General features: G+C 47.6%; 1 protein-coding gene across 3 annotated transcripts in view; it reads right to left on the bottom strand.

The window, feature by feature from the left end:
* Nucleotides 1–670: 670 nt before the first annotated feature.
* Nucleotides 671–13,326, bottom strand: part of NAXE (NAD(P)HX epimerase) — an 84,568-nt gene continuing 71,912 nt past the window's right edge. For all 3 annotated transcript variants that reach the window (XM_063947056.1, XM_063947057.1, XM_063947055.1), the window contains exon 6: nt 671–1,030. In XM_063947056.1, the coding sequence (XP_063803126.1) occupies nt 828–1,030 (203 nt within the window). In that variant the 3' untranslated portion in view covers nt 671–827. The remainder of the gene's footprint in view (nt 1,031–13,326) is intronic.

Here is a 13,326-nt window from a genome sequence, read left to right as displayed (position 1 = left end):
CCTGGGAACTGAGCCAGCGGGAGTATGCGACGCCGCTGGGGAGGTGATAGAGCCGCAGCACAGTATGTCACCCAGACATGTAAGTGCTGCGGCCCTTGAAGTCTTCAAGTAAAAGCTTTTTCAGGGCTGACCAGTGCAGGGCACCAACTCGAAACTGGGCTCACAGTGCCTGGAGGCGGGGGTTATAGAGGAGGCTCCAATGCATCCTGGGACAGTTTAAACTTAAGCCTGTTGGTGCCTGGAACAAGATCCATCTCTACACCCTAATGTTTCTCTGTGGAAACCAATGTACCCCGCTGCAGAAACAGTGTTAACAAATTTATGCTTCGAGACCACCATAGGCACAGCCTGATCACTGGTTAAGCTCTGCAGATATTTCTGGATAGTACAGGAACTAGTGCTAGGAATATGGCCATAATACAGCCTACAATTCAGTACTAGAATACAGTTGACAGCATTTAGCTGGCCACTGCCTATGAGATAAGAACAGAGAGGTTCTATGGGAAGTGTCTATAAAGTGGCTGTAACATATCACGGGAGTCACTTGTGTACAAGTTCTAATCTATAACTTGTAATGATACGTGTTCATAAAAGTATAGACCTGTGCTTTGCGTGTATGGCTTATTACATTATTGTCACACTAAAACCTTGCAGTAAATACACAGCAACCTTACAGAAATAGTTTACTGAGAAACAGACAAAAGGAAAAAATAGCCGACTTAGCAGCAGATCTGGGAGAGAAACGAGTAACATCCATCGCGTTTGTTCCTACTAAGCTCAGCCATCTCTCGGTAAGTGCTGTGGTTGCCACACGGGACGCGAGTTTCTCAAGGCAGTTTGCGGACACAATCGGTATCAGGATATGGGGCCAGTTTGAGGTTATATTTCTTCTGTAGTGCCATGGGGATGAATCGGCCGCCCAGGTAATGGTAGCGCCCGGAGAAGTGGGCGGCTGACTGTTTGGGGGCAGTGAGAGAGATGAGCATGTCTGGCTGGATGCCTTCTGGATTTCCTTTCTCCACATCCCAGCCTAGGAATAAAATGTACATTACAGTCTTACTTATTATAAATACGATGCATAATATTATAGACACTGACGTTTGTTTACTTTGTCCAAAACCGGAGATCGCATTGTTAAAGAGAAGCGGGTCACCAGGTCTTCTGACATGAATCTATTATTGCACTGCCTCGTGTAGTATGTAATTAGCACAGACACAGAGTGACCTCATTCACACAGGCGAGAGCATATAATCAGCTGCTCTGTCCATGCCGCACAGCAGGACAACAGTGAGGTATAGAGGAAAGCCACCTGAGAACACGTTCTCTATGGGGCGATCCAACCGCAAAAATTACAAAAAGGAAGGAAGCGGGAGTATGCGTAGCGCCCGTAGAAAATACAAACGCCTCTGCCTGTCAAGAGGCGTTTGCGGGGCAGCAACGCTCCGTTCCCTAGACAGAGACGGAGCGTTGCTGGCAAAACGGGAGCGGCAGCGTGGACACGGGGGGCATGATCGCGGCGGTTGCGTGACGATTCCTGTGGGTGCGCCGGCAGGAGGCAACCTTAATTTTTACGACGAAGCAGAAATTGCAATGCGATTGCAATTTCTGCTTCATCAAGCATTCGTTCACATGGATTGCAAATTCTGCTGTTTAACAGAATTTGCAATCCCACTTTAATCAGGCGCTATGCTCATTCCTGGGTTAATTACCTCTATGTCTCACACCTCTGCTCAACTCTGAGGTAGTATATGACCAGGAGAGAGCATAGTGCCTACAGAACATGACTGGTGAAATACACTATTACTGGGCACATGGCATAGCACTATGTGGTCTTTTGAAGTATATTTCTTGAGCAACCCTAAGTGACTGCCACACTGTGAGAAGGTCCTACTCAAGGGACTGCAGTCGCAGCTTTTTAGGACTTGTATAAGATGCCATCAGAGAACCTTTCTAAATATCTGGAAAAAGCTTGAAGCTGCAATGGACCAAGCAAGCATCACTACAAATTTGACGAGGATATAATAGATGCACTCAACGTTACGTTACCAACTTGTGTACTTTGGCAAAGGTATGTGTGGCTAGGTAGTGGATAGCTTCTACTGGCCCCACTACCGGTGCATGGATATCAATGAGGTTATTGGACATGAAAAATTTGTGTACTTGTCCAGGAAGGTGGAAGCCAAATGCTTCAAAATATGAGATAGATGGTTGACGTCTCCTCATGATCAACGTTCTGGAGGCCCTGAGTGACCATACTTTAGTGACGAGAGAAGCTTTGTTCTTCTATACTCTATTTCATAATTATGATTTCTGATCTTTCCTTTAAGACCTACTATATAACATGGGTTAATTGCTGGGTAGAATTGTGGGATTAAAAAACTGCAGACTTGGCTATATCCAGTATTGAAGGAGTACCTGATGATGTCTTATCACTGTATATATTAATGTTTGCTGTATGCTTAAATTATTTTACGATGCAAATCGGAGACCACAAATGAACACTTTATGTAATTCAATTTATTTATGTAGTGATAAAATGACACAAAATGTTTCTTTTGGTATTTAAGGTCAGTTTATGGTATGTTGTTTAACTGGAAAAAATCTAAATATTGGATTTTATTTTTTTAAAGTATCACTATAAATATAAAATCTGGGGATTAGTGGTTACTTAAACACATTTACGTCCATGTAATTCGCCTAAATTCTTTCCAGACTCCAGAACTAGCTGCCAAGTGGGATTACAGTTTAGTGGGATCAGAAGTGGAGAGAAGACGCATATTCAATGCTATCTGGGCACGACATTAGCGCCATGGATCACACTGCAATAGGCGACTGTAGCTCCTACAGGAGCCTGTCTGTGCGAAGTACTCCGTGTGGCAACGGGAGTACTGCGCACACGCACACCGCCCATTTCCGGCGGAACCCACCGCATAGGCTACAGCGGGATCTTCAGAAGACGGTAGCTGTGGGTGGGGTGGGGGGGGGCAATATCCAGAATGTTTGGCTTTCCGGAAATTGAAAATGAGTGTTTTGGGGATTTAGCTGCAGATATACAATGATAAATGGGCACCATAGTGCAGGGCTGTAAGAGAATGGCTCAGGATAGAGGCAAATACAATCCCTCTTTAATAGATGAGCTAAAACACCTATTTAGCAAAACCGCAATAGCTTTGGAGACACAGCAGAAAATAATAAGAATTTACTTACCGATAATTCTATTTCTCGGAGTCCGTAGTGGATGCTGGGGTTCCTGAAAGGACCATGGGGAATAGCGGCTCCGCAGGAGACAGGGCACAAAAAGTAAAGCTTTAGGATCAGGTGGTGTGCACTGGCTCCTCCCCCTATGACCCTCCTCCAAGCCTCAGTTAGGATACTGTGCCCGGACGAGCGTACACAATAAGGAAGGTTTTATGAATCCCGGGTAAGACTCATACCAGCCACACCAATCACACTGTACAACCTGTGATCTGAACCCAGTTAACAGTATGATAACAGCGGAGCCTCTGAAAGATGGCTCACAACAATAATAACCCGATTTTTGGGATGGGCGCCCAGCATCCACTACGGACTCCGAGAAATAGAATTATCGGTAAGTAAATTCTTATTTTCTCTATCGTCCTAGTGGATGCTGGGGTTCCTGAAAGGACCATGGGGATTATACCAAAGCTCCCAAACGGGCGGGAGAGTGCGGATGACTCTGCAGCACCGAATGAGAGAACTCCAGGTCCTCCTTAGCCAGGTTATCAAATTTGTAGGATTTTACAAACGTGTTTGCCCCTGACTAAATAGCCGCTCGGCAAAGTTGTAAAGCCGAGACCCCTCGGGCAGCCGCCCAAGATGAGCCCACCTTCCTTGTGGAATGGGCATTTACATATTTTGGCTGTGGCAGGCCTGCCACAGAATGTGCAAGCTGAATTGTATTACACATCCAACTAGCAAAAGTCTGCTTAGAAGCAAGAGCACCCAGTTTGTTGGGTGCATACAGGATAACAGCAAGTCAGTTTTCCTGACTCCAGCCGTCCTGGAACCTATATTTTCAGGGCCCTGACCACATCTAGCAACTTGGAGTCCTCCAAGTCCCTAGTAGGCGCAAGACACCACAATAAGCTGGTTCAGGTGAAACACTGACACCACCTTAGGGAGAGAACTGGGGACGAGTCCGCAGCTCTGCCCTGTCCGAATGGACAAACAGATATGGGCTTTTTTGAGAAAAAAACCACCAATTTGACACTCGCCTGGTCCAGGCCAGGTCCAAGAGCATGTTCACTTTTCATGTGAGATGCTTCAAATCCACAGATTTGACTGGTTTTAAACCAATGTGTTTTGAGGAATCCCAGAACTACTTTGAGATCCCACAGTGCCACTGGAGGCACAAAAGGGGGTTGTATATGCAATACTCCCTTGACAAACTTCTGGACTTCAGGAACTGAAGCCAATTCTTTCTGGAAGAAAAATCGACAGGGCCGAAATTTGAACCTTAATGGACCCCAATTTGAGGCCCATAGACACTCCTGTTTGCAGGAAATGCAGGAATCGACCGAGTTGAAATTTCTTCGTGGGGCCTTCCTGGCCTCACACCACGCAACATATTTTCGCCACATGTGGTGATAATGTTGTGCGGTCACCTCCTTTCTGGCTTTGACCAGGGTAGGAATGACCTCTTCCTGAATGCCTTTTCCCTTAGGATCCGGCGTTCCACCGCCATGCCGTCAAACGCAGCTGCTGTAAGTCTTGGAACAGACATGGTACTTGCTGAAACAAGTCCCTTCTTAGCGGCAGAGGCCATAAGTCCTCTGTGAGCATCTCTTGAAGTTCCGGGTACCAAGTCCTTCTTGGCCAATCCGGAGCCATGAGTATAGTTCTTACTCCTCTACGTCTTATAATTCTCAGTACCTTAGGTATGAAAAGCAGAGGATGGAACACATACACCGACTGGTACACCCACGGTGTTACCAGAACGTCCACAGCTATTGCCTGAGGGTCTCTTAACCTGGCGCAATACCTGTCCCATTTTTTGTTCAGACGGGACGCCATCATGTCCACCTTTGGTAATTCCCAACGGTTTACAATCATGTGGAAAACTTCCCCATGAAGTTCCCACTCTGCCGGGTGGAGGTCGTGCCTACTGAGGAAGTCTGCTTCCCATTTTCCATTCCCGGAATGAAACACTGCTGACAGTGCTATCACATGATTTTCCGCCCAGCGAAAAGTCCTTGCCGTTTTTGCCACTGCCCTCCTGCTTCTTGTGCCGCCCTGTCTATTTACGTGGGCGACTGCCGTGATGTTTTATCCCACTGGATCAATACCGGCTGACCTTGAAGCAGAGGTCTTGCTAAGCTTAGAGCATTATAAATTTACCCTTAGCTATATTTATGTGGAGAAAAGTCTCCAGACTTGATCACACTCCCTGGAAATTTTTTCCTTGTGTGACTGCTCCCCAGCCTCTCGGGCTGGCCTCCGTGGTCACCAACATCCAAAACTGAATGCCGAATCTGCGGCCCTCTAGAAGATGAGCACTCTGTAACCACCACAGGAGAGACACCCTTGTCCTTGGATATAGGGTTATCCGCTGATGCATCTGAAGATGCGATCCGGACCATTTGTCCAGCAGATCCCACTGAAAAGTTCTTGCATGAAATCTGCCGACTGGAATTGCTTCGAAGGAAGTCACCATTTTTTTACCATGGCCCTTGTGCAATGATGCACTGATTTTAGGAGGTTCCTGACTAGCTCTGATAACTCCCTGGCTTTCTCTTCCGGGAGAAACACCTTTTTCTGGACTGTGTCTAGAATCATCCCTAAGCACAGGAGACTTGTTGTCGGGATCAGCTGCGATTTTGGAATATTTAGAATCCACCCCTGCTGTTGTAACAGTATCCGAGATAGTGCTACTCCGACCTCCAACTGTTCCCTGGACTTTGCCCTTATCAGGAGATCGTCCAAGTAAGGGATAATTAAGACGCCTTTTCTTCGAAGAAGAACCATCATTTCGGCCATTACCTTGGTAAAGACCCGGGGTGCCGTGGACAATCCAAACGGCAGCGTCTGAAACTGATAGTGACAGTTCTGTACCACGAACCTGAGGTACCCTTAGTGATAAGGGCAAATTTGGGACATGGAGGTAAGCATCCCTGATGTCTCGGGACACCATATAGTCCCCTTCTTCCCGGTTCGTTATCACTGCTCTGAGTGACTCCATCTTGATTTGAACCTTTGTAAGTGTTCAAATTTTTTTAGATTTAGAATAGGTCTCACCTAGCCTTCTGGCTTCAGTACCACAATATAGTGTGGAATAATACCCCTTTTCTTGTTGTAGGAGGGGTAATTTAATTATCACCTGCTGGGAATACAGCTCGTGTATTTTTTCCCATACTGCCTCCTTGTCGGAGGGAGACCTTGGTAAAGCAGACTTCAGGAGCCTGCGCAGGGGAAACGTCTCGACATTCCAATCTGTACCCCTGGGATACTACTTGTAGGATCCAGGGGTCCTGTACGGTCTCAGCGTCATGCTGAGAGCTTGTCAGAAGCGGTGGAACGCTTCTGTTCCTGGGAATGGGCTGCCTGCTGCAGTCTTCTTCCCTTTCCTCTATCCCTGGGCAGATATGACTCTTATAGGGACGAAAGGACTGAAGCTGAAAAGACGGTGTCTTTTTCTGCAGAGATGTGACTTAGGGTAAAAAACGGTGGATTTTCCAGCAGTTGCCGTGGCCACCAGGTCCGATGGACCGACCCCAAATAACTCCTCTTCCTTTATACGGCAATACACCTTTGTGCCGTTTGGAATCTGCATCACCTGACCACTGTCGTGTCCATAAACATCTTCTGGCAGATATGGACATCGCACTTACTCTTGATGCCAGAGTGCAAATATCCCTCTGTGCATCTCGTATATATAGAAATGCATCCTTTAAATGCTCTATAGTCAATAAAATACTGTCCCTGTCAAGGGTATCAATATTTTTAGTCAGGGAATCCGACCAAGCCACCCCAGCTCTGCACATCCAGGCTGAGGCGATCGCTGGTCGCAGTATAACACCAGTATGTGTGTATATACTTTTTATGATATTTTCCAGCCTCCTGTCAGCTGGCTCCTTGAGGACGGCCCTATCTATAGACGGTACCGCCACTTGTTCTGATAAGCGTGTGAGCGCCTTATCCACCCTAAGGGGTGTTTCCCAACGCGCCCTAACTTCTGGCGGGAAAGGGTATACCGCCCATATTTTCTATCGGGGGGAACCCACGCATCATCACACACTTCATTTAATTTATCTGATTCAGGAAAAACTACGGTAGTTTTTTCACATCCCACATAATACCCTCTTTTGTGGTACTTGTAGTATCAGAAATATGTAACACCTCCTTCATTGCCCTTAACGTGTGGCCCTAATAAGGAATACGTTTGTTTATTCACCGTCGACACTGGATTCAGTGTCCCTGTCTGTGTCTGTGTCGACCGACTAAAGTAAACGGGCGTTTTAAAACCCCTGACGGTGTTTTTGAGACGTCTGGACCGGTACTAATTGTTTGTCGGCCGTCTCATGTCGTCAACCGACCTTGCCGCGTGTTGACATTATCACGTAATTCCCTAAATAAGCCATCCATTCCGGTGTCGACTCCCTAGAGAGTGACATCACCATTACAGGCAATTGCTCCGCCTCCTCACCAACATCGTCCTCATACATGTCGACACACGTACCGACACACAGCACACACACAGGGAATGCTCTGATAGAGGACAGGACCCACTAGCCCTTTGGAGAGACAGAGGGAGAGTTTGCCAGCACACACCAAAAACGCTATAATTATATAGGGACAACCTTATATAAGTGTTTTCCCTTATAGCATCTTTTTTATATATTTCTAACGCCAAATTAGTGCCCCCCCTCTCTGTTTTAACCCTGTTTCTGTAGTGCAGTGCAGGGGAGAGCCTGGGAGCCTTCCCTCCAGCCTTTCTGTGAGGGAAAATGGCGCTGTGTGCTGAGGAGATAGGCCCCGCCCCTTTTTCGGCGGCCTCGTCTCCCGCTCTTAACGGATTCTGGCAGGGGTTAAATATCTCCATATAGCCCCCGGAGGCTATATGTGAGGTATTTTTAGCCAAAAATAGGTTTTCATTGCCTCCCAGGGCGCCCCCCTTCCAGCGCCCTGCACCCTCAGTGACTGCCGTGTGAAGTGTGCTGAGAGGAAATGGCGCACAGCTGCAGTGCTGTGCGCTACCTTAAGAAGACTGAGGAGTCTTCATGCCGCCGATTCTGGACCTTCTTCTTGTTTCAGCATCTGCAAGGGGGCCGGCGGCGAGGCTCCGGTGACCATCCAGGCTGTACCTGTGATCGTCCCTCTGGAGCTAATGTCCAGTAGCCAAAGAAGCCAATCCATCCTGCACGCAGGTGAGTTCACTTCTTCTCCCCTAAGTCCCTCGTTGCAGTGATCCTGTTGCCAGCAGGACTCACTGTAAAATAAAAAACCTAAGCTAAACTTTTCTAAGCAGCTCTTTAGGAGAGCCACCTAGATTGCACCCTTCTCGGCCGGGCACAAAAATCTAACTGAGGCTTGGAGGAGGGTCATAGGGGGAGGAGCCAGTGCACACCACCTGATCCTAAAGCTTTACTTTTTGTGCCCTGTCTCCTGCGGAGCCGCTATTCCCCATGGTCCTTTCAGGAACCCCAGCATCCACTAGGACGATAATAAGAATTTACTTACCGATAATTCTATTTCTCGGAGTCCGTAGTGGATGCTGGGGTTCCTGAAAGGACCATGGGGAATAGCGGCTCCGCAGGAGACAGGGCACAAAAAGTAAAGCTTTAGGATCAGGTGGTGTGCACTGGCTCCTCCCCCTATGACCCTCCTCCAAGCCTCAGTTAGGTACTGTGCCCGGACGAGCGTACACAATAAGGAAGGATTTATGAATCCCGGGTAAGACTCATACCAGCCACACCAATCACACTGTACAACCTGTGATCTGAACCCAGTTAACAGTATGATAACAGCGGAGCCTCTGAAAGGATGGCTCACAACAATAATAACCCGATTTTTGTAACTATGTACAAGTAATGCAGATAATCCGCACTTGGGATGGGCGCCCAGCATCCACTACGGACTCCGAGAAATAGAATTATCGGTAAGTAAATTCTTATTTTCTCTATCGTCCTAGTGGATGCTGGGGTTCCTGAAAGGACCATGGGGATTATACCAAAGCTCCCAAACGGGCGGGAGAGTGCGGATGACTCTGCAGCACCGAATGAGAGAACTCCAGGTCCTCCTTAGCCAGGGTATCAAATTTGTAGGATTTTACAAACGTGTTTGCCCCTGACTAAATAGCCGCTCGGCAAAGTTGTAAAGCCGAGACCCCTCGGGCAGCCGCCCAAGATGAGCCCACCTTCCTTGTGGAATGGGCATTTACATATTTTGGCTGTGGCAGGCCTGCCACAGAATGTGCAAGCTGAATTGTATTACACATCCAACTAGCAAAATGTCTGCTTAAAAGCAAGAGCACCCAGTTTGTTGGGTGCATACAGGATAACAGCAAGTCAGTTTTCCCGACTCCAGCCGTCCTGGAACCTATATTTTCAGGGCCCTGACCACATCTAGCAACTTGGAGTCCTCCAAGTCCCTAGTAGGCGCAAGACACCCCAATAAGCTGGTTCAGGTGAAACACTGACACCACCTTAGGGAGAGAACTGGGGACGAGTCCGCAGCTCTGCCCTGTCCGAATGGACAAACAGATATGGGCTTTTTTGAGAAAAAAACCACCAATTTGACACTCGCCTGGTCCAGGCCAGGTCCAAGAGCATGTTCACTTTTCATGTGAGATGCTTCAAATCCACAGATTTGACTGGTTTTAAACCAATGTGTTTTGAGGAATCCCAGAACTACGTTGAGATCCCACAGTGCCACTGGAGGCACAAAAGGGGGTTGTATATGCAATACTCCCTTGACAAACTTCTGGACTTCAGGAACTGAAGCCAATTCTTTCTGGAAGAAAAATCGACAGGGCCGAAATTTGAACCTTAATGGACCCCAATTTGAGGCCCATAGACACTCCTGTTTGCAAGAAATGCAGGAATCGACCGAGTTGAAATTTCTTCGTGGGGCCTTCCTGGCCTCACACCACGCAACATATTTTCGCCACATGTGGTGATAATGTTGTGCGGTCACCTCCTTTCTGGCTTTGACCAGGGTAGGAATGACCTCTTCCTGAATGCCTTTTCCCTTAGAATCCGGCGTTCCACCGCCATGCCGTCAAACGCAGCTGCGGTAAGTCTTGGAACAGACATGGTACTTGCTGAAACAAGTCCCTTCTTAGCGGCAGAGGCCATAAGTCCTCTGTGAGCATCTCTTGAAGTTCCGGGTACCAAGTCCTTCTTGGCCAATCCGGAGCCATGAGTATAGTTCTTACTCCTCTACGTCTTATAATTCTCAGTACCTTAGGTATGAAAAGCAGAGGATGGAACACATACACCGACTGGTACACCCACGGTGTTACCAGAACGTCCACAGCTATTGCCTGAGGGTCTCTTAACCTGGCGCAATACCTGTCCCGTTTTTTGTTCAGACGGGACGCCATCATGTCCACCTTTGGTAATTCCCAACGGTTTACAATTATGTGGAAAACTTCCCCATGAAGTTCCCACTCTGCCGGGTGGAGGTCGTGCCTACTGAGGAAGTCTGCTTCCCAGTTTCCATTCCCGGAATGAAACACTGCTGACAGTGCTATCACATGATTTTCCGCCCAGCGAAAAGTCCTTGCAGTTTTTGCCACTGCCCTCCTGCTTCTTGTGCCGCCCTGTCTATTTACGTGGGCGACTGCCGTGATGTTTTATCCCACTGGATCAATACCGGCTGACCTTGAAGCAGAGGTCTTGCTAAGCTTAGAGCATTATAATTTTACCCTTAGCTATATTTATGTGGAGAAAAATCTCCAGACTTGATCACACTCCCTGGAAATTTTTTCCTTGTGTGACTGCTCCCCAGCCTCTCGGGCTGGCCTCCGTGGTCACCAACATCCAAAACTGAATGCCGAATCTGCGGCCCTCTAGAAGATGAGCACTCTGTAACCACCACAGGAGAGACACCCTTGTCCTTGGATATAGGGTTATCCGCTGATGCATCTGAAGATGCGATCCGGACCATTTGTCCAGCAGATCCCACTGAAAAGTTCTTGCATGAAATCTGCCGACTGGAATTGCTTCGAAGGAAGTCACCATTTTTTTACCATGGCCCTTGTGCAATGATGCACTGATTTTAGGAGGTTCCTGACTAGCTCGGATAACTCCCTGGCTTTCTCTTCCGGGAGAAACACCTTTTTCTGGACTGTGTCCAGAATCATCCCTAAGCACAGGAGACTTGTTGTTGGGATCAGCTGCGATTTTGGAATATTTAGAATCCACCCCTGCTGTTGTAACAGTATCCGAGATAGTGCTACTCCGACCTCCAACTGTTCCCTGGACTTTGCCCTTATCAGGAGATCGTCCAAGTAAGGGATAATTAAGACGCCTTTTCTTCGAAGAAGAACCATCATTTCGGCCATTACCTTGGTAAAGACCCGGGGTGCCGTAGACAATCCAAACGGCAGCGTCTGAAACTGATAGTGACAGTTCTGTACCACGAACCTGAGGTACCCTTAGTGATAAGAGCAAATTTGGGACATGGAGGTAAGCATCCCTGATGTCTCGGGACACCAGATAGTCCCCTTCTTCCCGGTTCGTTATCACTGCTCTGAGTGACTCCATCTTGATTTGAACCTTTGTAAGTGTTCAAATTTTTTTAGATTTAGAATAGGTCTCACCTAGCCTTCTGGCTTCAGTACCACAATATAGTGTGGAATAATACCCCTTTTCTTGTTGTAGGAGGGGTAATTTAATTATCACCTGCTGGGAATACAGCTTGTGAATTTTTTCCCATACTGCCTCCTTGTCGGAGGGAGACCTTGGTAAAGCAGACTTCAGGAGCCTGCGAAGGGGAAACGTCTCGACATTCCAATCTGTACCCCTGGGATACTACTTGTAGGATCCAGGGGTCCTGTACGGTCTCAGCGCCATGCTGAGAACTTGTCAGAAGCGGTGGAACGCTTCTGTTCCTGGGAATGGGCTGCCTGCTGCAGTCTTCTTCCCTTTCCTCTATCCCTGGGCAGATATGATCTTATAGGGACGAAAGGACTGAGGCTGAAAAGACGGTGTCTTTTTCTGCAGAGATGTGACTTAGGGTAAAAACGGCGGATTTTCCAGCAGTTGCCGTGGCCACCAGGTCCGATGGACCGACCCCAAATAACTCCTCTTCCTTTATACGGCAATACACCTTTGTGCCGTTTGGAATCTGCATCACCTGACCACTGTCGTGTCCATAAACATCTTCTGGCAGATATGGACATCGCACTTACTCTTGATGCCAGAGTGCAAATATCCCTCTGTGCATCTCGCATATATAGAAATACATCCTTTAAATGCTCTATAGTCAATAAAATACTGTCCCTGTCAAGGGTATCAATATTTTTAGTCAGGGAATCCGACCAAGCCACCCCAGCTCTGCACATCCAGGCTGAGGCGATCGCTGGTCGCAGTATAACACCAGTATGTGTGTATATACTTTTTATGATATTTTTCCAGCCTCCTGTCAGCTGGCTCCTTGAGGACGGCCCTATCTATAGACGGTACCGCCACTTGTTCTGATAAGCGTGTGAGCGCCTTATCCACCCTAAGGGGTGTTTCCCAACGCGCCCTAACTTCTGGCGGGAAAGGGTATACCGCCCATATTTTCTATCGGGGGGAACCCACGCATCATCACACACTTCATTTAATTTATCTGATTCAGGAAAAACTACGGTAGTTTTTTCACATCCCACATAATACCCTCTTTTGTGGTACTTGTAGTATCAGAAATATGTAACACCTCCTTCATTGCCCTTAACGTGTGGCCCTAATAAGGAATACGTTTGTTTATTCACCGTCGACACTGGATTCAGTGTCCCTGTCTGTGTCTGTGTCGACCGACTTAAGTAAACGGGCGTTTTAAAACCCCTGACGGTGTTTTTGAGACGTCTGGACCGGTACTAATTGTTTGTCGGCCGTCTCATGTCGTCAACCGACCTTGGCGCGTGTTGACATTATCACGTAATTCCCTAAATAAGCCATCCATTCCGGTGTCGACTCCCTAGAGAGTGACATCACCATTACAGGCAATTGCTCCGCCTCCTCACCAACATCGTCCTCATACATGTCGACACACACGTACCGACACACAGCACAAACACAGGGAATGCTCTGATAGAGGACAGGACCTACTAGCCCTTTGGAGAGACAGAGGGAGAGTTTGCCAGCACACACCAAAAACGCT

The sequence above is a fragment of the Pseudophryne corroboree genome, chromosome 12 (assembly GCF_028390025.1).
Source record: "Pseudophryne corroboree isolate aPseCor3 chromosome 12, aPseCor3.hap2, whole genome shotgun sequence".
NCBI lineage: Eukaryota > Metazoa > Chordata > Amphibia > Anura > Myobatrachidae > Pseudophryne > Pseudophryne corroboree.
The sequence above is the reverse complement of the archived record's forward strand: the minus strand, read 5'-3'. Positions and strand labels throughout refer to the sequence as shown.